The following is a 25,525-nucleotide window of genomic DNA, read 5'->3' on the forward strand; positions in this document are numbered from 1 at the left end:
TGCATTTTGTGAATGTGAATAGTGTGATCAGCAACGGGAGGAGTGAAATGAGGTGTTAAGGAGGCAGGCGGGGGCTAGGTCATGCATAGCTTGGATGCTATATTAGTGACTTTGCATTTTATAGTAATGCAAAATAAGAGAAAGAGATGTGATCTGTATTTTTAACAGATCACCTTGTTTGCACTGAGAATAAATCAGGAGGACAGCAATGGAAGTGGTGGGACCAATTAGGAGGCTAGTGTAGGTGGGAAATAATGGAGGCTTGGGTCCAAGTGCTAGAAAGAGAAGTAGAGGGGAATGAATAGATTGGAGACACATTCTGGAAGTAGAATCTATAGGACTTGAAGACAGACTGAAGGATGGGTGTGAGGGAGAATAGGTGTTGGGCATGACCCTCAAGTTTTGGCTTCAGCAATGAAGTATATGAATTGCCATTTAATGAGTTGGGAAAGTAGGGAAGGGGAGAAAAACGGGGTGAAATCAAGAATTTCAGTATCAGTGTATTGGTGATAATGTCACTAAAATGGGTATATATATGTTTATTTATATGTGTATATGTGACTTTTTTTGAAATGGGGGATAAAATAGGGAAAAAAGAGAAGGGGAAAAAGAAGGGGACAGAATTAGACTAGAAAACTGAATTCCCAATGGGGTGATGGAGGGTGAGGGTTGGAGACTGGGGCATATCAGGATTGCTGAAGGTATATAATTTGAAACAGACATATTCAACATTGTATCACACATATATATATATATTTTAATTTGGGAAAAACAACAACAAAAACAAAAAAGAAACTCCATGGTCTTCATAATACAAATTACAGAAAGTAAACTGCAGAAGAATTGTATCTGGTAGATCCACACAAGAGGTAGAATCTACCACCTGTTTATCGGTGAGTTTTAAGAGAGTGATGCATCAAAATCTCCCGTCGGATGCAAGGAATGTGACTTCAGGTTCATCAAAAAAAGAACATGGGTTATTGATACTGAGCCAGAAGGGAGATGAGAAGGTAGAATAAAAATAGAGAAAGGAGAGAAAAAGTGAAATGGGTGGAGAATTTTTCCAGCAAGCAAAGACATCTCTGCCATCATGCCTAGGCTGATGCAGGTGCTAATGGTCCCCTGGGTTTGAATCCCAGCCCTGCCACTTGTTAGTGGATGATCTGGGGCATGTCAGGTAACTTCAAGCCCTCTATTTCCTTACTTGTAAAATGAAGATATTGATAACATCTACTTCATAAGGCAACTGTTAGGTTTAGAAAATATAATTCATAAGCACTACTTAACAAAATGCCTGGCACAGAGGAGAGCTCAGTAAGTGCTAGCTGACTGTGCATAGCTAATTATAGATGTCTAAATACCAGGGAGTCATTATTGTAGGTGTGTGTGCACCTTCTGCTTCCCTATGACTACGGTAACTTTGCTTTCTTAGCTTCAAAACTGAATAACCTGCTATATCAAGAACTGGTTTTTAAGATTTGTTCAAAATAAAAGAAAATTTAATTAATATTTATGAAGCATTCTAAAATGCTATTAGGCTTTAATTGTTGCAATTAGTGAAAATGCCCCAGCTGATTACATGGCCAAAAATATGTTTTCTCATGTATTTCTAGAAACGTTATGTATAATTAAAATTTGTTATTTAACTCCTCTAGAAAGGCCAATACTTGACTTTTAACTTTTTCTTCAAAAATAGAAAAGAAAAACAGAGAAGATGTTCTAAGGAGACCCTCTTGATACATCCATTTTCATTTTGAATCATTTTTAAATCTGTATTTTCTTGATCTTAACAGTATTATGAAAACATATGAAGGTATTCTATCTGAAAACATAACCAGACAAGTACCTCATTCATTATATGTAGAACATCATGATTGAGATCTCCTGATTTAAAAAGAACTGGAACTACCTTATGGAACACTAGGTTGTCCTTTTATTACTATCCTCTCTCTGTGACTTTTGCTATTGCATAAAGATGAGATTGTATTATTTAACATACATATACTTTAGAATACTAGTGCAGAATCGTATTCAACCTTTAGCCTTAGAGTGATTTGTTTAGAGAGTTGTGGAAAGTTGTGGAGAGTTCCAAGTCAAATCTGAACTCGGCATTTATTGGCGATACCGTACCGAAGGCAATGCCTTAACTTCTTTGAGCTCTTGTTGTCTTACATAAAATGGGAGTAACTAAATAAAGAGAACATGGTAAAAACCTACCATGATGGCATACTCTAAATGTTAAAATTCTTTGTGGTTGATAGAACCAGCTAATTCTGTAGTTTTGGGCAAGTTGTTTAATACCTTAGGGAGTCAACTAAGTAGTGGTACTGATTTAATATTTTCATTAAAATATTAAATGGCAATAATAGTACCTACTTCTTAGGCTATGTTATGCCTGGAGAATAGTAAATGATTATTAAATATTATTCAAAAATGTACTAAGTACATGCTCTTTTATCCTTCCGTATGAGGGAAATAGTACTAATTAAATTCCAAAATTAATTCTTCTGGAAAAATATAATTAATACCTTATTAAAAATGTATGGGAACCAAGAACATTTGGAAAATCATGTGATCATGTCCGAGTGCTCTGTGATCACACCAGAAAGAAAAAAAAAGGCAATGTTCTTAATTCCTCCCATTGCACCAAAGAAGCAGAACATCTCTCCACTGAGGAAGATGTCAAGCTCCAGAGACATGAGCAGAGGTGGGTTCTACCCGTTCATCCTTGTGGAAGCACATGCAATCCGAGAAGATGAAGTGAGGAAGCGCATGCAGTACCTGGTCATCTCAGAGTCAGGGAGCAGGCCTAGGTGGTAGTGGGGGTAGGGAGCTGAGAGAAGGAAGCTTTTGTCACACTCAACAGGGGAATAGTGCCTGGGAGAAGCAGGCTTATCACACAGTTTGTTCACAGTGCTGTAAACGGGTTCCGGAGGCCTGGTGACACAAGAGGAAGAGAGAGAGATGCACGGTTAGCAAACACACCCAACTGGGCAACCAGCTGCATTTCATCGTATGCACAAGTAATCGCCCAAAACAATGCCTTAGGCTTTGTTAGGCTTGAAGAAAAAAGTCTTTTTAAGAAACACCATCTCTGGGTAGAAATGAGAACTTCCAGGTGACATCAGGCATGATGAAAATTCAGATCCCTGATACCTCAATGGAGTCTTAGTAAACTTTATAAAGGCCAAACCTTTTTGGATAACGTTGTCTGAGGTGTCAGACTGTGGGATCCTCTGACATGGCTCCTTTGTAAACTTTAGTGTCACCTTGTGTGAACTTTATAGAAACTTTCCTGACCCCATTAGCCAAGACATCCTGTTATTTTTCATATCACCCTGTCCATACTTCCTATTTTTTCTGAGCATGAAATAATCTTGTTTGTTTTGTTTAATTTATAATTACTCTCACTACACCATAAATTTTATGAGGACGAAAACTACATTTATTTTGTTAACTATTTAGAGTAGAGTCAGTCCACATTCCATAAATATTTGTTGTATTCACATATGCATGAATAAACTGACAAAACTTCACACATTCATGTAGCAATTTTTGGGGGGTGTTGGACTTACCGAGAAGTCTAAGTGCTTATACGATCTCAGTGATTTATATATAAATTTCCCCCCCCCAACAATTAGTTACAGAGAGTCTTCTACCAAAAGGATAATCACTTTAGTAAAATTTCTACTAAATGAATTAACTGAGAGATACTAAAACATTACCTAAAATAGCAGTATCTTTCAGTTGTTACAAACATGGGAAGTAAGATCAGGTACATTTCAGCCCTAGCTTTTGCCAAATGTGCATATATTACAAAGTCCTTGGTTATTAAAAAAAAAAAAATCTCACAACTCTGTACCCCACTCTTTTAATATATGGTCTGAAACTGCTACCAGTATCTTCCAGTTAAGGGTAAGAATTGAAAGATCTAAATTCAAATGCAAGAACAATCTGGCAGTCTGGGTGGGAAGGCAAGGAGCAGGTCAGCAAACAGGGCCATGTCCACAAGGCCAGATCCAGGTGTGAGCGCCCCTTGGGTCCATGAGACATCAGAGGCAGCAAGTGGTGGCCGCCATATCCCTGATCAAAGGTACAGGAAGTACAGGTGGTGAACTTAGTGAGGGCACAGTTCATGTATCTGTAGCTCCCGAAGTGGTCCCTAGTGTCTTATAGTTGCTCAGTCAAAGCTTCTTAAACAGAGCAGGGGAGAAAGAGGATAATCAAAGCATTAAAAACAAACTTTATGGGAGCCTGGGTGGCTCAGTGGGTTAAAGCCTCTGCCTTCAGCTCAGGTCATGATCTCAGGGTCCTGGGATCAAGTCCCACATCGGGCTCTCTGCTCAGCGGCGAGCCTGCTTCCCTTCCTCTCTCCTGACTGCCTCTCTGCCTACCTGTGATCTCTTGTCTGTCAAATTAAATAAAATCTTCAAAAACAAAACAAAACAAAACAAAAAACGAACTTTACCTAATTTATAGTATTACTGTGGGCCAGTCAGGGCTTAGACACACTATCTAGAGAATTAGTGTCTTCCCTAAGACAAAGCCTTCCACAATATAGCAAGGGATGCCTTCCTTGATCTGTTTGTTTTCAACAACACAGTAGAGCAGCCGAGGAGTGGACAGGAGGAATCCAGAGGCTTATTTTGTCATTCAAAAAATTATCTCAGAGGTAAGATGAGGCGCTTTGTATTGGAGTTGGCTTGTCCTATCCCAGTGGCTAATAAAATAACATCGACAAGAAGATTTTTAAGGTTTCCTCAATGAAATAGCCATTTCCCCCCCTCACTTTGTGGAAGCTAGCATATATTCTTGTTCAGACAAGTGCTCCATTTCCAGAAAAACCAAGTAAGTTGGTCAATTTCTATTTATCAGTTATATAGAGTACACAAAATTCATAATGACAAACAACAGCCCTTTAAAAAGGCAGTGGTAAGACTATTTTTAAAAAGTGCTTTTTATCAGTTTTTATAAGTAATTCACACTCTGTGAAGTGATGTAAAAGGAAAGATGCTTTCAGTTATCTACTGAAATACATCTTTTCAAATGGTCAGATTTGATACTGTTCTTGACCTTTTTGTGGGAAGAGTCTGTTTTTGCTTTGTTAATATACTCAGGTTTAGGAAGATTTATGTGTATTTCTATGGTTTTGTAGACACAAAGATCCATGATGCCAGTCTGATAAAGAAAATTGGCTTGGGAGATCACAATTTTGTCTGCACTGAAAATGGGCTTATCCACACAAAAACTCATCTTGAAAAGAGCTTTGTATTAATGAGATACATAACTATCAATTAAATAAGATATGAGGAGGAATGTACCAACTCTACGGAGATTTTTCTGCATAAGTGATCACAAGAGGACCTGATATTGTACATTTTTGGCTCTATGATTGAGCTACTGTGACAGACACGGCTGGACTGCCTCCCAAATATCCATTTACCTTTTTTCTTATTAAGAGTAAGCCAGGTGGCGCCTGGGTGGCTCAGTGGGTTAAGCCTCTGCCTTCGGCTCAGGTCATGGTCTCAGGGTCCTGGGACGGAGCCCCGAATTGGGCTCTCTGCTCAGCGGGGAGCCTGCTTCCCCTTCTCTCTCTGGCTACTTCTCTGCCTACTTGTGATCTCTCTCTGTCAAATAAATAAAGTCTTAAAAAAAAAAAAAGAGTAAGCCAGCTTTCCACTAGTCACTTTTCCTGTAGAAAAATTATTTCTCAGTCTCCCTTGTAGGTAGATGTGGCCCACTGAAAATATTCAGCCCAATGTAATTGGAGCACAAGATTTTGTGGGACTCCTCTGATAGCTGCTTAAAGGGGAGCTGACTTGGCTAGGACCGCTGTGATTTTGCTCTTTCCCATGCCCTCCCTTTTCCTACCTGGAACCTGGATATAAGGGCTGGAGCTTCAGTAGTCATCTTGGACCATGAAGCAAACTTGAGAATAAAAAGAATACAGATAGGGGAGCATAATGGTCATTGTGTCGCAGATGATAAGGAATTACACTATGCCACTTCCGGACACTCTGCCTCTGTATTTCTTTTATGAGAGATAAAGTATGTTTATGCTAGTGTCATTTTTTTGTTGTTATAAATGGGACTTAATTTTAATAGATACCTACAAAATCTAAGACTGATAACAGAATATAAAGAAATAACTATACATAGGGTTTACCAAAAGGGGCTAATATATCGAATTATGTTAGAAGTCCATCTGACACCTTTTGTATACACAGAAAAATATAAATGCTATTTTCTGGTTTTATTGAGAGCCTGTTTAGAGAACTCACTACATCTTTATTAAAAAATATTATATATATAAAATGGTAACTGATTTAAACAGCCAGCACAGGGCTTAAGAATAAGGGAATTGATGACTTCTTTTAGGTCATAAAATATTCTCATGATGATGTCATTTCAGTTAACATTGTGCCTTCTGCCTAGTAGGGCTGATTTAATTTTCTCAGGCTGCTATTGACTTGGCAGACCAAGAAAATGATGTTACCAATTTTCTCCTAGTCTTTTTACCTCAGTAGAACTGCATTTTGAAACAAATTACCAGAATCAGATCTGGCTAATACATATATTAAGGAAAAAGATCCTACTTGGGTTGCACTCAACAAAATGAAGAGGAAAAAACTTTCTCTGAACACTACAATAAATTCAAGATAATAAAAACTAGGCCCTGTACATTGCTCAGTGTTGAACTCTTAAGACCTTTACTTCTATCCTTTTGGAATCATTTTATGCACATACTAGTTCATGATTTCATGACTCACTTGTTTTTTAGTAAGATTTGGTGTTGGAGACAAGCTTAGATAACTTGAAATTTAGATGAAGGACCTTGTGTCTTTGCCTATGGTCACTTCCAAATTTTTACATGGTGGGTGGATTCCTTGCCTAGGCTTAATTACTCATGATGCAAAGTTTGATCAAAGCAGAGATACAACTATTATAGCTGCAGACTCATTTATACCTATCGTTCAGACTTTCACCCTGAATTTATTTACAAGTCATTTTGTGTAGTCACCGAAACTGAGTGGACATTTCAAATCCAGCTTAATTGTGAAAACACTTGCTATCTCAGAAGATGGGTAGATGAAAAACACCAAAACAAAACAAAACACTTGACAAACCTGACAGAGCCTTCTTGTAAGATTCACAATGTCCTCTTGCAACCAAACAACTAAATTAAAAAGATCGGTGAGAATGCCCTTCCAAGTAGTGTAAAAATAGAGTTATATTTGAAGACTTCTGCCTGCTAGATTCACTAAGTTCCTAGGATTCTATTGTGTATAATGTACTATATAGGCCACAGTACAATATCCAGTCAGTACTACAACAAGCTACAGTCTGAGCACAGGAAATAGCATATGGTACGTACTTGAGAAATGTTTCTTGGAATAAATGGATTTTTTTTTTAAACTATTCTCCACTGAGAGCAATGAAAGAAGATTTCTGGCTCTTTCAAGGAAGCCCTAAGTTATGCTGAAACTTCTAACTCCATTTAGAATTTTAGGACATCATTAATTACCATAGGTTATCCAGAAGGAAACCCCAATGGTGTGAGAAACTACTGTCTTTAGGTACTTCGCGTGCATGGTTCACCCCCTCTAGAGGGCCAGGTTTCCTGCACCTGCAAGCCAGCCCGAGGTTCCTGTGAGAGTCACCCCACCGGCTCAGGACACAGACACAGCTCAGGCCTGAGTTCCAGAAGTCCTAATGCCAGCAGTCAGCATTCTTAGTATTTCCCTGCAGTGATATTCTCTGTGACCTCTCTGCCAGACAGACAAGAAATGTCAATTTATGAGCTGTCACTGGGATCTGGGTGGCAGGAACAGATGCCACCATCACTTCCCATTTATTCAGTAAAGAAGTGCCACAGGGAAATGACTTTAGGCAGTGTGAATCAGCCAGTTACAAACTGAAGGAGCCTGTTTATCCCATTATAAACCTCCAGAGTCACCCAGGTCAGGAGGTAATGAATATGGAAATCCAGTCTGTGGTACCTCCTGTCTCGCCTCTTTCTATAAATGCCCCCAGAAAGGGGGGAAAGGAGTTAGAGATATGAGTGTAATCTCTAAGTGAATTTATAAACAAATCATTTATTTTGCTGCCCACTTATCAGGGGCCATAGATAAATGGCTTTGTAGTCTCCAGTGTTCAGCCATCAGCATTTATTTGCATATCTATGGGTTTATAATTGCAGGCTCTTATAGCATATAATTAGCACACCCTGGCCCTCTGTGACCCCTCTTCTCTGAACTCCATTAGCACTTGCTATTTGTTCAGCTTCCTTGGCATTTTTAGTTGCTAATCTGCAAAGATAGTGTAGAGGGAGGTGCTTCGTCCAACCCTCTCCAAGGAAAACCACCTTGTCTGCAACTGCCTCTTCCCATTTGTGCCATGGACTCCCACCCAATTCGTTCCCTACTCAGCCAAACCTGCTTAAACCAGGACTGGGACTCTATGATTCTGCAACCGTGACCTGCAGGACCTGTAGAGTAGGGCTGGGGAGGGGGGAAAAAAGCATAGGCCAATTGGATTCTGCTCCTGAATATGAGTCAAGGAGCAGAAAAAGAAATGGTCAGCTTTTAGCATGAGGGAAGGACGCAGACATGTACAGGAGAGCTGTGACTGTGTCCACGAATTAGAGTGAAACTTTCCAAGTTTCAGAGCGAAGCTTCCCAAATTTTGTTGCGGAAGTGTTTAGAGGTTCCTTGAATCCAGAAAACAGTCTGTGTTCCCTCTTTAAGGGACTTATTAGGGCTCCCATATGACATCAGATGCATAATGAAAATCAACTACCACCTCCCATAGCACTCCTTCCCTGGAGCTTAGGTCACATCGCTTGCTTACAATCAAAAGAGTGAAAGTAAAACAGACACTCTGCTTGTTTTTACTATTGTTTTTAGATCCCCTCAACTAAATTATGCCACTCAAAGACAAAAGATAAAACCTTGGACCCCTATGTAATTCCATAGTCCCTGAGACCAACACCTAACTGATCCTGTCTTTTATTTATTATGGATTCTTTTGCATTATTTTCTAAAACACTGCATTAAAATAATATCTTAATTGCAGAGTTTTTTGGTGCCCCCTTAAATTTTGTGCCTGACGTGGTACTTCACTTGCCTCACCCTAGTCCTAGTCCTGTCTGTACCAGAGACGAAAAATGTTGAATGTAGGGATGATGGTCATTGTTAGTACTCATCTGTGTGGCACCTGAAGACAGGTCAAATGGATAGGACTTCCTTCCCTTAGAAGTAACAAGAGCGACTCACAGCCTATTGAGTTTTCCATTCTTCATAAAAGGGACTGCTTTTTTCAAAGCCCAAACGCCAAATCAGGCAGGACCCCTCACCTCATTATACTGTCATTTTTGGTGCATCGGCCTCCTTCCTTCTCTGATTATTAGCTCTCAGAGGATCAGGCCCAAATCTCATTTATCTTTGTTTCTATATTGCTTTCCTGCAATATGCAAGAATATATGAGTGAAATACTGTTATAGGAAAGAAACAAAGCTATGGGGGGAGGGGAAGGGACTGGTATTTTTTATTCTTTCTCCCTGAGCTAGAATTAAAAGGAAGAGTCTAAAATTACAGAAGGGAAGGATTTGAGTTATATATTTGTATGCTTTTGACCATAAATCTGTCATAAAGAATGATATGGATGAATCTGCAAACTGCTCAGATCTTCCAGCCCTCCCCCTGCTGCAGCCTCCCCTGGTGACTCTGAAGGTAGCATCCAGCCCCATGCAGGAAACAGAACCAAACCACATAAATGAATGGCAGCTGGGATGCCAAACGCTCAGGTGCCTAAGCATCTGGTATACTGCTTGGCATAATTTGGAGGAAAAGGTTTAGTTTTTTAACCTTACGAAAGTATCTCATGTTCCCCTGTACACATAATACAGTGTTTTGGGACCAAGGATTTGGAGAAGTAAGCAAAAAGGGTTGAATTCTAGGCCTGGGCTAATAGGTCTTAAGGGCAGAATTCCGGGGAGCCTAAAAGCAATGGTTTTGAATAAAAGAGAATACAGGACCAGCTGTGAACTATGTGGAGTAACAGGCGAACTGGGCATTATAACAAGAAGGATGAAAGAAGAAGCGGACTTCTCTTACACTGAGCGTTGAGCAGAAAAGTGTCAGCCATTTGGTGAAGGTGCTGTAAGAACTCAAAGAATAACACAGAGAGATGTGGGGAATGACTTGGTCTAGGTGACGTGTGAGTGCTCATCCATCTCCCTCATTCTAAGCACCATCAGGATTCCACCTTTCATTAGAGGCCTACTTGCACTATACTTGCTTTTCTGAAATGTGGCTTCTTTCTTGTAATGATATTAAAAAGCCTTCTCTACATAGCAACGAAGTTGTTAAGCTATAAAATTATACGCAGAGGTAAACTATTACAGAACAGTGTGGTAAGTGCAAAGAATCAGAGCCAGGTTTGACTCTGGTTCTTCCAAATTTTACCCTGTGTGGTCTGTGGTTTCTCAACTTCCCTGAGCCCCGACATTCTCATCTGTAAAATGGGCACAGTAAGGTTAGCCTGAGAGGAACATAAAGCACGTAGCTCAGTGCATGGGATGCACTGTGAATTTACCAAACAGTAGTCAATCTTTTCTTTTAAAATAAATTTGACATGTAGCCATTGTGTAAAAGTCCAAGGTATACAGTCCTTACTGTGATACATTTATATATTGTAATATGACTGCTGATGTGCTGATATTTACATTACATAATTATAGTACAGTATTACTGTCTCTATCCATTATACTGAGCATCAGATCTCTACCACTTATTTACTACTCATTACAAGTTTGTACCCTTAAATACTACCACTCTTATCCTATCGACCCCCACCATCTCTTGGTAACCACCATTTTACTCTGTTTTTCATCTTTTTTGTGGGGGGCGGTAGAAGGGAAGGGAGACAGAGAATCTTAAGCCGGCTCCATACCCAGTGTGCGGCTCCATCTCACCATCCTGAGATCATGACCTGAGCCAAAATCAAGAGCTGGATGCTTAACTGACTGAGCTACCTCACCACCTCACTCTGTTTTTCTTTATTTATTTTTAAATTATGTTCAGTTATCCACCTTACTCTGTTTTTTTATCTTGTTTATCACTTTCAGGCACTTGTGCTCACAGGGCTTCCTAGCCACTGAGAATACTGCTCCCCATTAGGCAGTTCATGTATTAGCCCGTTAATGTCATGTGGATTCTGTACAAGAGAGGAGAACAAAAGGAAGTAACAATCTGTGGTTTTCAGTATCACCAAAGGCACTGCATAATGTTGCTTTTTAAAGACCCACTTTTGCTTCTGATATGGAAAAGATAATTGGTCATCCACCATAGCCCTTGGGGCTGATGCTCACTTTGTATGAACCTCTCAATTATTTTCATTGTCTCTAACAACATAGCTACAACTCAAACTCCTAATTTGTGCCTGCACCTTCATAATGATTTGCTTTCTTCTATGACTCACAGCTGTAGTGCCATATCAAATTGTTGGGCCATAAGTAATTTGTTATTAGCAATAGTCTATGTACCATGATCTAAATACTTAGTAAGTAGGATCAATTCACGATTTTCTCTGTATAAGCATCATTCTCAGTTGTATTTTACTATATTGAGGAGAGAAATGGCAGTCTACAAGCTATACCATTTAAAGTCATTTTGAAACTTTTCAATTTATTAAGGTGCTTTATTTTTTCAGAAGAATGTTTGAGTTTCAATAAAATTAGTCTCCCATGACTGTGGATTATAAATGGTTCCTGCAGTGTTTTTTTTTTTTTTTTTAAATTAGAAGTTGAAAGTCAATGACCCTGACAATGGTGTCTATAATAGAAGTAATTCCAAAAAGGACCAGAATCACCATACCTTGGTATTGGGTAAGTGTGTCCAGTTATAGTAGTATTTTTACGGCATTCTGAAAGATGTTGAAACAAATACTGTCCAAAATGCACAAGCCCAAGAATCATGGCTAGACCAAGGTTTTTGACATGTGAATTATTTGAGCAAGGTTTACTGTGCCCTATCACAGTGTTTAAATTCTTTTATTTTTATAAATCTAAAGGTTTTTTTTTTCTTTTTAATTGAACTCCTAGGATAAAATGTAAATCTACCAAAAAAGTAGGTTAATAGGCAGTTAGCATCCTGATGGAAAAGAATTTTTTTTTTTTTTTTTTTTAACTAGGCTCTATGCCCAGTTGGGAGCCCAATGTGAGGCATGAACTCACAACCCTGAGATCACGACCTGAGCTGAGACCAAGAGTCAGACACTTAACTGATTGAGCCACTGAGGTTCCTTGGAAAAAAAAAAATTATGTATAAAATAAATGAAAGAAGTCATATAAAAGATGAGAGATTTGACTACATGACAATTTGAAAGTAAAAAAAGTCATACTTTTGCTAAAGTAAAAATAGTCATAAACTGTAAGTTGGTAAAGCAGCTTCTCAAATACATCTATTAATATTTTTAAGATGCTCTGCAACTCTATAAGATAAACCATAAATTTTCAATAGAAAATCGACAAAGGCATTTAGCATCCAATCACAAAAGAGAACACACAAACAACAAACAGACACACAAATATAAATGTTTAATCTACTAGGAATAAAAGTAATGCAAATTAAATGCTCTGCCTCCCCTTCGCCTGTTTAAAAATCATGAAGGATTTTAAAATCAATAAATCACAATTTAGTTGTGATATGGTGAGCTAGACACTCACATTGCTGGTGCCATGGAGTGTTCAATTCCCTTACAACATTCCAAGAAAGCAATCTGGCAACGTATTTCAGAAGTTTTAGAAGTAATCCTGCCCCTTGGTTCAGCAATTCTACCTCTAGTGGGTAATCCTAGTAAGAAAATAAAAATTGTGGACATAGGGTTCCATTAGAGAGAAAGTCACTGTGGTTTGTTATAAAAGAACAAAAGTAAACAATCAGAACGTCCAAAAAATAGACAAAAAGTGTGTAATGTGAGCTATAGCCACATGATGGTTTCTTGTCCAGCCACTAAAGATTCACGAAAAATTCTAATGATACAGGAAAATGGCTTCCTTTATCATGCTGAATAAAAGTGTAATATGGAATTGTATATTGGATTGTGGGAACAGTGGGAGTCGAAGAAACCTGGTTCTCTTAAAGAGCCTAAACTAAGAAGACAGGAAAGAAAAGGCTGTGGACAGTAAGGACTGTACACAGGGTTGGGGTGGGGTGAAGGAGGGTCTTCTAGGAAGTGGTAATGAATAACACATGCAAAGTTAAAGGGGAACCTAAAAACATGTCCCATTCAGGAAGTTTAAAAAGGCTTGAGTAGGAGACAAACTTGAAAAGGTAGGCAGGTCATGAGCACAAGTCTAAAATCTACCAGTGACAGAAGCCATGGAGGTTAGTGCTCTCCGCACTGAATGCAATGAGAGTTCAATCATCTGTACTGTTTGTTTTACATTCATCCATTTATTTCATCTACATTTACCAAAAACCTCCCCTGTACCAGGCCCAGAGAGAGGTAATATGTGTGTGTGTGTGTGTGTGTGTGTGTGTTGTGTGTAGTAGTGAATAAGATAAAATGTTCCCGCTGCTAATTGAGCAAAATCTTGTTTGCGAGGAAATTGGATTGCTGGGAGCAGAGAGAACCATTTGAGTTAGTGCAGGGGATAGGACATATGTGCCCAGGCCTTCAGGAAAAGTTGAACTGGTAGAGCTCCGGAAGATGGGATACAGTGACCCGTTTCAACTCTAGAGCTTTCCTGTCAAGATGACACCTTTCCTCTTTGCGCTACTTCCTTCTCTCTCTAGCCATGACCTTCTTTAACTGGTATTTTATAAACGAGCTACTCTCTACCCCACTGTTCCTGCTGCTCTTATTTCTGCTCCCTAATAACACCAACCTACACACGACTCACGGTAGACCCTTTTCATCATTACCTATTAGCTTCATTTTTCACTGACAGGTGTTCATTCAGGCTGCCTTTTAATTAAAAATTCCTGAGAGGACTCAATAGACCCAGCTTGCTTTTTTTGACTGAACCAATTGCCGGGCATTGGCTAGCCTCTGGATTGGGATCCTTCGGGTCAAGTACACACCCTGTTCATTTGCTGGGGTATGAGCCACCTGACCCTTTTGGTTTTACCCTTCCAACAGAGATGTAGGCAGAGCACAGCAGTCTGAGGTGAGCTAGGCATTCCACTGGTATTCTTAGATTTGACCTGATGGGTAACTAAACACATCTTTGTTATTTCCAGCCAGTACTATTCAAAAATGGCATAGGGAAAGAAAGGGCTGTTTCTTTTGGATACAAATTTGGAAACAGAAAAGTCTGGAGGCTTTAAAAAAAATGGGGAACATCACAAAGGTCCCCAAAAGAAGGCTCAAAGCTTAATTATCTCCCCAGGGTTTCTGTTTATCGTGATAATAAAACATAATCTTATGGAACAAAACATTTACCTCTACAATAGTTTTCTTTTCTCGGAGTCTCCAAAATTATTTATACCTATAACATCTAAACCAAAGGTTTCTGGATCTGATAAGATCTTGAGTTTTTAAAGCCACACCTACATAAAAATTTGTGAACACGTTTAGCCAAATCATATCTTCTAAAATAGAATGCAAAATGTTAATTCTGCTATCTACTTCTATATGCCAATTTTACATTATTAATACAGAGTCTGTAGGGGAGAAAATACTTTACACCTTAACTGAAAGAAAGCTCAGCTTGAGTACAACAGCAGCTCCTAGGAGGAAAAAAATAATGTTCAAATATAATTCTGTACTTATCAACAGGAAGGGTGAGGCGGCTTTAACCAAATCACTTAGATGGATTTCTTTTCCATCCCTTTGCAATGGTCCGTTTTCCTCTATTTCACGCAGCTGTTACACCATTTACTCTTTTGGGCCTGTTACTGCAAGCAGGTTATAAAGATTGTTTTATGGCCGGGGAGTGAGGATAAAAATCCGTAAGAACAAGAGACAGCTATAGCATTGCCTTGCTCACTTGGGAGAGGACCACCCACTAAGGGTTTCAGGCCAAGACACAGACTAAGGTCCTAAATTTCCTCGAGCTGATGCTTCATATTTCTTCAAAATTTACACATATTGATCCTTCTTCCAATCCTGTATTTGTATATGTAAATATATCGGGTGTTCCTAGTTCCTAAGAAGGGTCTTGCTCCCACTTTCTCCCAAAACCTTCTGACGTATACCCGATTCTAGATTTTTCTGCTTTCTAAACTCCCATACTGCCACTTGGTCTTGTACTCTGTTGTATTTTACATGATAAAAGTAACAACTACGTACACATATCTTGGGAATTTACTAGGAGGCAGGCCCTATGTTACATATGCTTTATAGATTCTATATCCTGTAATCCTCCCATAGATCCCAAGATGTATATAATAATAGTATCTGCAAGTCACGTGGCTGACTTGGTGGTGGTGGGGCTGGGCTATGAACCCAAGTCATCTGGCTGCAAAGTCTGGGTGTGTAACTACTGTGCTGTCTTTTTTCTAGCATAAACTTTCCTCCAAGAGTCTATCTGTATTCTTGGTCATCTTGGCAATTACAGCCCCTCTTTTAAAGGCAGTAGAGGATAGAATAAAGAAAGCAAGCTGTGAGTCTGATTGTCTGGACTTAAGTTCCAGCCCTATTATGTTTGTAGGCCATGTGATAATGGGCAATTTGTTTACCGCTAAGCCTCAGTTTCTCCTCCTGTGAGCAAGAACAGTGCCTTCTGAGTATTACGTGAAATGATGCTTGAATACCACTTAGCACAGTGCCTGACAGGCACTCAGTAAATGCCATGACCATCACAGGAATCAGAACAGGAAATCTGGCAGGGACCTGGTTTATATGTCCATTTCTAGTGATTTTTGTGGATGAAAATTCATTCTTAAGAGATGATTTCCTCAAATGATGACAAAATCATGTTTACAGTCATACCCAGGGTTGTCAGATACAGCAAATAAGAGCAAAGAATGTTCAGTTAAATCTGAATTTTTAGTTAACAATGAATAATTTTTAATATAAATGTTAATACTGCCTGGGACATATTTATACTAAAGACCTACTCATTGTTTATTGTTGCTTAAATTCAAATTTAACTGGACGTCATTCCTTGATCTGGCAGCCAGCTGGCCCCTTTGCCATTGAGCTCCTGTCAATGGCCAGTATTCTGCCTTACAGCACATTCATTCAAACTGTGGTATAGTTTACATTTTTATTCTGATGCTCCTTTTGTTTTCCTGCATTAAGTCAGCAAATGTGCTTCATTTATTTTTGTACACCCAGTACTCAACATTACATTTCTGTATCTGTGCCCGAGTTTATATCTATGCCCAAATCTATATGCAGATACTTAATTTTAGATAGAAATTTGATCTCGATCACTATATATATATATATATATATATATAATTATGCTATTGCTTTTATTTTATTTTTTTTAAATTTTTTATTTATTTTCAGCGTAACAGTATTCATTGTTTTTTCACCACACCCAGTGCTCCATATTGCTTTTATTTTTTACATTTACATCTTCTGACAGACATCCTTCTAAGTTAGCACACACAGCACCATCTACATTTTCTCTAATAGCTGCAAAGACCCTTCTCATACACCGGTGCTGGTGTATGTATAAACAGCTGAACCTATGACTCAGAAATTTCACTTTCAGGAATCCGTCCTATGAAACTGAGTACAACAAGTGTACCTAAATTATCATTGTCACAAAATCTGTGAAAGCAAAACACTGGAAAAGCCATGTATGTTCATTTGTATTGAACAGACACGTAGGTATTAAAAATATTGCTGTGTAAGATCTGATGACATGGAAAGATATGCACAACATATAATTAACTGAAGAACGTAGGTGAAAATAGTGTATGCAGTTTAACCTAGTTTTTGTAAACAATGAAAAATATGAAATATGATCCTAATTTTATAGAATAGAGAGTGAGAAAAAAATTTGGAAGCATACGCCAGAGCATTTGCTGAACAGCATTTCTGGGAAGTATGTTCACGTTAGATTTTTATTTTCTGTCAATATTACATGTTTTCTAAATGACTTTTAAAGTACATTAAAAATTGTTCATTGTAGAAACTGAGCAACTGCATATGAATCTGCCATGAATCAGCCTATGTAGCATATACTGCCAATTTCATGAGAAGCAGATCTGTATGTCTACATGTGTATCTGGAAAAGTCACTGGCATGCTAATTGTGCTTTCTCTGAGTGGTGGGATTATAGGTAATTTTGATTTCCTTGGTTATATTTTCCTGTATTTTTAAATTACTATTTAAAAAAATATATACATATATATGTGTTTTCTAGTCCACAAGACTGTTAGGGATTTACGTTGGGTCTCGTGCAATTCAGCCCCAGAAATTGACATATTCTCAAACAAGTCAGAGATAAAAAATAAGTTTTCCCACTTTAGGGGTAGTTTTCCTTTAATATTGAGCAACTTTCATTTCTATGTGATACACAGGTACTAACAAGGTATTACATGAGTGGCAATGCAGCATTATGAATAACTGGTTGGGACTAACGCGATGGCTTAACTGGTATCGCCATATTTACCGTTTAAAAGTGTCAGAATCTCAAATGTCTTCAGTTATGCAAATATGTTCATTTATTAAGAGGATCCCAGTTAAGATTTAGTCTACTTCAGGGAAACTATGTGCTAGCCAGAATTCTTTATAGAAGTGATGATAATGAAAACAAATCAACAACTATAGTCTTTTTTTTTTAACTAATGCATTTACTCATTCATCTAACATCTATTTATGTATTTAGAGAACATAGAGGGAGACTATGGACACAGTGGATAGAGCATGAGCTCACAGGCAACACAACCCAGGTATGAATACTGCTCTGCTGCTTACTTAGCCTGTGTGACTGGGGAAGTTACTTGAGGTGCTGGAATCTTGGCTGTCTTATATAGAAAGGGATTTACCTTAAAAGCTACCTTCTAGGCCTGCTGTGAGATTAAGTGAGATAATCTATGCAAAGCTTTAACAAATCACAGCCATATGGTAGGTGCTTAGTCAATAGCTATTTTCACGTACTAATCTAGGTGATGTGGACGATAAATCTCTGATCCAGACATAGATGCCTTCCTCAAGCCTCATTATGTCTTGGAGAGGTTGTGTGTGTGTGTGTGTGTGTGTGTGTGTAGTAAAGGAGACCAAAACTGGTTAACTGTGATGGGAGGGAAAGACAGACTGTCTTGGGAATTCAGATTAAAACAAAATGATATTCAGCACGGAGAATCTTCTCAGGAGGTACTGGAGCTGGGCCAGGACCAGTGGATAGGACTGAAACACATGAAAATGAAGAGAGAGGTGGCTGAGGGAAGCCTATTTGGTCAAGGGCATTGCAAGAGAGGGCAGGGTGGCTGGTAAAGCCAGTTAGTTGCCTGTTTAGGTTGATCGGAGCATGGAGGCACAAAGGAGGAAAGTGTTAAGATATTATGAAAATATAACAACATACAACACACAAACCCATTTATAGGAGAACTTCTATTTTAATAAACTCTCAACTCTTGGGGACATTAAGTGGATTATGTGTGTCTGAGGAATTTTACACATATTTAGTCTCTTACGTAGTGACACATTTTAGTGAAACACAGACCAAGTTTGAGTCCCAACTCTACTACCTATTAGCCGTGCATTTTTATTTTTTCCAAGATTTTATTTTTTTGACACCGAAAGAGAGTACAGGCAGAGAGGGAGAAGCAGACTTTCCACTGAGCAGAGAGCCTGATGCGGGGCTCGATCCCAGGACTCTGAGATCATGACCTAAGCCGAAGGCCAAGGCTTAACACACTGAGTCATCCAGGCGCCCCTAGCTGTGCATATTTAGAAAAGCTACTTAATCTTTCTGATTTTCAGACCTGTGCAATTGTGAGAGATAGCACGACACCACTATTGTGAAAATGAATAGGAAAAAATATCCAAATGACTTATCAGAATGCTTGAGATTGGCAGAACCCAGCCAACATTAATCAGACTCACCAGACTATTCCCCTCACCATTTCCTAAACCTCCTCTCCCTCTTTGTCAAACACGGTTTTGAGATTATCATTCCGATAACACTCCTGCTCACGCTTTGAGGAGTTTTAAGTAAGAGAGCTTTCCTTGTACACTGTTGGCCAAAGTATTTCTAGTTGGTTGAGTAAGAGAACAAGTCACACAAAATGATGAGATGCCTTGCATTGAGGTCACTCTGGGGAGAGGACTCCTGGCTTATCTGGAGGATCCAGAGAGATCGTGACTAGACCAGTACATCCAATGAAATGAGAGCTGCTTGTCAATGAACTACTATAATGAATGAAGATACAGTAACAACAATCAGATGGAGGAGATTTTTCTTTTCCTTTTTTGAAAATTACCAATAATGCTGAACCCTCCAACTCCTCCATCTAACCAATCTGGAAAAGATTTGGCAGATGGGAGAAGGTTCGAACGTTGTATTCTGATCACAGCTATTTGGCATCTGTGATAGGTCCGTGAGATGATGAACAGTGAGTCCTAACTCTGACATGCATTTTGCCATAAGGATATTGTCTGTTCTGCTGTAACGTGGTAGGTAGCCGTGTGTTTAAGGAACTTAGAATTATCTAACATTCCTATAAAAAACATTTGTTTCACAGAAAAGGGGTATTAGGGAACAGAGCATTTCCGAATTGCACTAACATAAGATGCTTTTTCTTTCTTTCTTTTTGAAATTTATTGAGCCGGGGCAGAGGAAGAGAAACTCAAGCAGACTCCTCGCTGAGTGCAGAGTCCAACACAGGTCCCGATCTCGTACCCCCGAGACCATGACCCGAGTGGAAACTAAGAGTCAGATGCTTAACCAACTGAGCCACGCAGGTGCCCCAATATACTAATTTGTGTTTTGAACTTACTATGCCTTTTTCTCCCCAAGTTGGCAGCAGATATTGGATGCTTGTGTTTTCTTGTCTCACTGGAGACAGGTATACAGAAGGGAAAGCAAAATTTCCCAAAGAAACTCTCTTCCCAGTTTTTGTTCTTCAAAAATCTGAGCTCCTAAAAGATTGACATTCAGGGAGGAAATTAAGAAAGGCAGGCAGAATAGAAGCCTATTATTAGGTGTAATTTGACTTGAAGGAAATAAAGTAATGTGTCATCTTTTTTAAGGTATGTTTATAGAGTAAAACGCATACCTGCAACAGCCAGCAATTTTAATGATAAAGTTTGAACAAACTCTGCTTTGGGTAACCTTGCTTAAGAGTAATACCATTTCTTTTCACATTGTCACTAATACTGTCAGTGTTTTAGGGTTATCCAGTTTTTTTTTTTTTAAAGATTCATTTATTTATTTGACAGAGATCACAAGTAGGCAGAGAGGCAGGCAGGGGGGTAGCGTGGGGAAGCAGGCTCCCAGCAGAGCAGAGAGCCCAACACGGGGCTTGATCCCAGGACCCTGAGATCATGACCTGAGCTGAAGGCAAAGGCCTAACCCACTGAGCCACCCAGACACCCTGGGTTATCCAATGTTTTATGAAAATTAACACTATCGGGAAAATGCCTGGCCATGTTTTCATCCAATGTGCTCCATTTTGCTTTTACTGCTGGTCATCTGATTTTTCTGAAGTCAAAGACATGAATTTAAGCCAGTGATCACTGAACCTCCCTGTGCATCAGAATCACCTGCAAGGGTTTTGGTTCTGTTTTTAGTCTTAATATCAGAGTTCTATCCTTGGACACCCAGATTCAGTAGATCTGGGGTGTGACTCAGGACTCTGAGTATACACAAGTTTTGCAGGTGACTGATAGGCAGTCAGAATTTGGAACTACAATTTTAGACAGCAGACCTGTTCTTTTTGAGAAAGGTATGAACTAGTCACATTCCTGAATTGTATTATCTCTTCCAATATTGTAGAATACAAGTATTGCCATACAATTTTTGACACAATATTCAGCTAATAAATGTTATAATCTGTATGTAGAGTATAAATATTAATTTTTAAGGGTAGAAATAGTACCTCTTATTATTTCACCATATCTATGTGTCTATCTATCTAATTCAATTTACTTTTTGTAAGCAGAATTTAACCAAATAATTCTCTCTAAACTACAAAGATAATGGTTCTGGGGAAAATCTAACTTTGCTTTAGTCAGGTAGATCACATTTTCAGTGTGAGTTTCATACTCAGTTGCAACTTACACATAACTCCCCTTAGTTCTCACAAATTTAAATTTCGCCTTACCTAATTATGGTCACATCCAACATCATACGGATTTAGATATATACTATAGGTAAAACTATACCCAAACATACATGATCCAATTTAATATTATACACTGAAGCCATGGAATCAGCACTACCCCTGGGAACTGCAAAGCATCATTACATGTTGCTAGGCATATACTTGGTTTCTGTGCTCAAGTCATGAAAGTATGCAAAAGTACATTTATTTTAAAAGTTGTATAGTGCCTGCATAGTAAATCTGAGTATTTGGAAAGGTATACATTTATGTTTACTGAACATTCTAGAATTTTAAAATTTAGATTATTTAAATTAAAAATCAGTTTAATATGTAGGTTTTTTTTTTTTTTTAAGATTTTATATATTCATTTGACAGACAGAGACCACAAGTAGGCAGAGAGGCAGGCAGAGAGAGACGAAGGGAAGCAGGTTCCCTGCTGAGCAGAGAACTGGTGGGGCTTGATCCCAGGACCTTGAGATCATGACCTGAGCAGAAGGCAGAGGCTTTAACCCACCGAGCCACCCAGGCGCCTGTGTAGGCTTTTCGTTTTACAGAACTTTTATAGACAGGCTTGGTTTTGATTAGATTATTTTTAATTGGGATCAATACTTTTTTTTATTAACATATAATATTTTGTTTCAGGGGTACAGGTCTGTGATCAATACATGTTTTTAAAAGACAATGAAATATAAAGGAAACATGACTAAATCAATATAAAGTCTAAAAATCTACCCTTTAAAGCAAGTGTAAAGATCATGCAAATCTATATTTATTATGCTAGCTGGAATCAAATCTTCCCTTCATTCATCCCCGAATCTCATCTACCATCCCCAACAGCAATGCTATTATCACAATGGCAGCTAGTCCTACAAGCACCATGGTACCATGGTGCCCAGGACTGAAAGTCAGGGGGAATAATAATAATAATCATAGTAATAATAATGATAGTGATAATAAACAGCTAACCTGAATCCAGCTTATTTTAGGCCAGGCTCTGTTCAAAGTGTTTCACATAGACTACTTCATTTACTCTCAATAATAACCCATGGTACTGGCATTTTTGGGGAAACAGGCACAGAGAGGTTATATAAGTCATCCAAGGTCAAACAGCTAGTTAAGTGGGGAACCCAGAGTTATTCTGACCCCCAAATCTGAGCTCTTCACCTAGGTGCTGCCGTGCTGCTCGATTCTGCATTTGTCACCTACTTTCTATTTATTGTAGGAGAAATCACAGAATCTCTATCGTCTCAGATTCCTATTCGGTTAAACAGGCAGAGCAATGCTCTCTCCATTTTGTGTGGCATTCTAGAAACTAAATGAGAAATAGGAAAGTGCAGTACTAGGCAGCTCCAAGGGTCTACTAATACTATTATAAATTCAGAGCAAGGCCTCCCATAATTGGCTTTGAAATCTCTGGCTATCACATTTACTTCAACTGTTTCATTCTGCCTTCATCCCGCCTCAAGATGGTAAATGAAACTTTAGAAAAAGATTAAGGGGATAAAAAACATAAAGCAAAATATCAGGCACCAATGGATTAGGTGGCAGCATTTCCCTTAGGACACAGTCTACATGAGAAAGGACTTACATTGTTCTGCTTCAGGGTCAATCTAATTTAAAAACATCAAGGAGGAGGTTGGTATTTAGATCTTTACACAGAGACACATACGCTCACAGGGTCTTCTAAGCTCTTTCAGTGAGGACTTAAAATGTTCATTAAGGCAACCATATGGGGTCTGGTGTTATAGCTGGAATGACAGGAATTTAAGGACTGAGCCCCCGCCTGGAACTGCACAGTTCAGGAGGCCTCCCTTCTCCCCGAGAAATGCTGACTGCCTCCCCCAAATAGGCTGTAAGTATTGCTGGGTGTGGGCCGTGATAGAAAACTTTATTTCCATCTCCACAGACAGAAACAACAACAAAGATGAACTTGAAGCATAGAGGAGATGCGAGAAATCCTAAAGCTAGTAATGCTACCTGTGTAGTGCAGCAAACATTGCCAGACTCTGGGGTTAGTTTGAATCCTGATCCTGTTATATACCAGCTGCATGACCTTTAATAGCACAAGAGATTCTGGAACCAGACTGACTGAGCTTGGACTCTAGCTTTCTAATTACCAGATCCCACTGCTTAATTAGCATCTCACTTGGTTGCCTTGTAGACAGTGCACATTGAGCACTTTCCAGAACTCTTGATGTTTGTCCCCAATCTTGATGTTTGCCCCTTCGCAGCCTTCCCATTCTCAGTAATAAGAGCTCTATTTTGCGGCTGCTCGGCTACGAACCCTGGGGTTAGCCCCGCGCAGTGTGAAGATACTCCATTTTCTTCTGGTTTGCATTAGTTCTGATGAGAGATCAATTTTTTTAAGAGATCAATTTTTATTATGTTCCTCTCTTTACAATATCTTGGGGCTAGGTTGAGAGTCTTAGACCAATATGATTTATAATTCTCGTCCAATGTCAAAAAATGTTGACTACTTGGTACTCCACGTTCTGCTTTTCTCTGTCAAGTCACTAGGAATTTTTTTCCTTAGTCTTTCTGCATTTTATTTGGATACGTTCTATTACTATGCCTTAGAGTTCACAATTATTATTTTTTAAGATTTTAATGTATTTATTTGTCAGAGAGAGCGCACAAGCAGGGGGAGTGGCAGGCAGAGGGAGAAGCAGGCTCCCCATTGAGCAGGGTGCCCGATGCTGGACTCTATCCCAGGACCCTGGGATCATGACCTGAGCTGAAGGCAAACACTTAACCGACTGAGCCATCCAGGCAACCCTCAAAATTCCTTTTCCCCAGTGTGTACTGTGATATTAATTTTCACTTCAGATACTATTTTTTCACCACTCAATGCTTAATATGGGTTTATTTTATATCCTCCATTTCTCTCCTCTTTATTTACAACTTCCCCTACTTTTTTGAGAGATTGGCTATATGTATAATAACTTTTTAAATCTTCTTGTCTGCCAGTTCCATCATCTCTGCCATTTTTGGGTCTGTTTCTGTTGCTTGAATTTTCTCTTGATTATGGGTCATATTTTCCTATGAAAGGGCAGGCTGGGGACAAACATCAGGAGTTTGCTTTTGGAAATGTTAAAGGTGTAATGTCTGTAAGGCAATCATTTGAGGTGCTAATTAGGCAGTGAGAAGCTAGGCATTTATCTTAAAGAACTATGTAATTCAGAGTCAGGGTCACAAAGATTATATAAGCATTAACCAAAAGGTCCTACCTACAATAGGAAATAATTATGGTCTTTCTGTATTATATAGCTGCTAAAAATATGAAGACTATTTAAAAACATGAGAAAGTGCTCAAGATATAATGTTAAATAAAAATTTAAAAAAAGTACAGTCTGGTTCAAATTTTATAAACATGCATACAGTCATAGAAAAAATCTTAAAGAAAATATTAATGATTGTTTTTCTGTGGTAAGATAGTAACTTTCATGAATTCTTCTTTACATTTATAATTGTCCTACAAATACCTATTATTTTTATAATTAGGGAAAATAATAAGAACTTAAGGAAAAAACAAAAAGAGGTAAGTGGCCAAAAGACAACAGAGGGGTATCTATAAAGGATATAGATTAAGGAGTATCTATAAAGATTGAAAAGGATATCTGGGGAAAATGTATGAAGGCAGTATTTTCAAAATGTCTTTTTTTAAAACTCAGATATAAGTTGTTTCATGATTTAGATTAATATAGATTACCTAGAAGCAAAAAGGGAATGATGCAATCCAGAATTCATGTAATTTTATAAATCTATGATATATAAGAATGTAAGTCTTGGGGCAGCTGGGTGGCTCAGTCAGTTAAGCTTTTGCCTTTGGCTCAGGTCGTGACCCCAGAGTCCTGTAGTCAAGCCCCCCACTGGGCTCCCTGCTCAGTGGGGAGCCTGCTTCTCCCTCTGCCCCTCCGTCTACTTGTGCTCTCTCCAATGCTCATGCTCTCTGACAAATACATAAATAAAATCTAAAAAAAAAAAGAATAAGTCTTTGGAATGCAAGAATGTACTGCATAATTTTCTTGTATTTCATTAAGGCAATCATTAATATTAATATGGTAACCCACTGACAGCAGCTTATGATATATGAGATTGCAGGAAGTCACTCAGGAATTCCAATGCTGGCATGGATAATTTGCAAAGTATACACCCAGATGCGGACAATTAGGGATCAGCTGTCTTCTGCCTACTATTACTTTACTGACACATGGATGTGAAAATAAACTGCTGAGAAAGAGGCCATGTCTACACATCCCAAGTCATAATACATACCCTTTTTCAATATCATA

At 38.6% G+C, this 25,525-nt stretch overlaps 1 protein-coding gene across 7 annotated transcripts in view; it reads right to left on the reverse strand.

Annotated features, from left to right (window-relative positions):
• DLG2 (discs large MAGUK scaffold protein 2) overlaps positions 1–25,525 on the reverse strand; it is a gene marked incomplete at its 5' end in the record, with an annotated part of 887,937 nt that overhangs the window by 437,707 nt on the left and 424,705 nt on the right. For 5 of the 7 annotated variants that reach the window (XM_080815305.1, XM_080815302.1, XM_080815299.1 and 2 more), the window contains one exon: positions 2,782–2,937. The exons of the other annotated variants lie outside the window; for them this stretch is intronic. In XM_080815305.1, the coding sequence (XP_080671431.1) occupies positions 2,782–2,937 (156 nt within the window). The remainder of the gene's footprint in view (positions 1–2,781; positions 2,938–25,525) is intronic. 7 annotated transcript variants of the gene reach the window in all.

The sequence above is a fragment of the Martes martes genome (genome assembly GCF_963455335.1).
Source record: "Martes martes genome assembly, chromosome: 10".
Taxonomy (NCBI): domain Eukaryota; kingdom Metazoa; phylum Chordata; class Mammalia; order Carnivora; family Mustelidae; genus Martes; species Martes martes.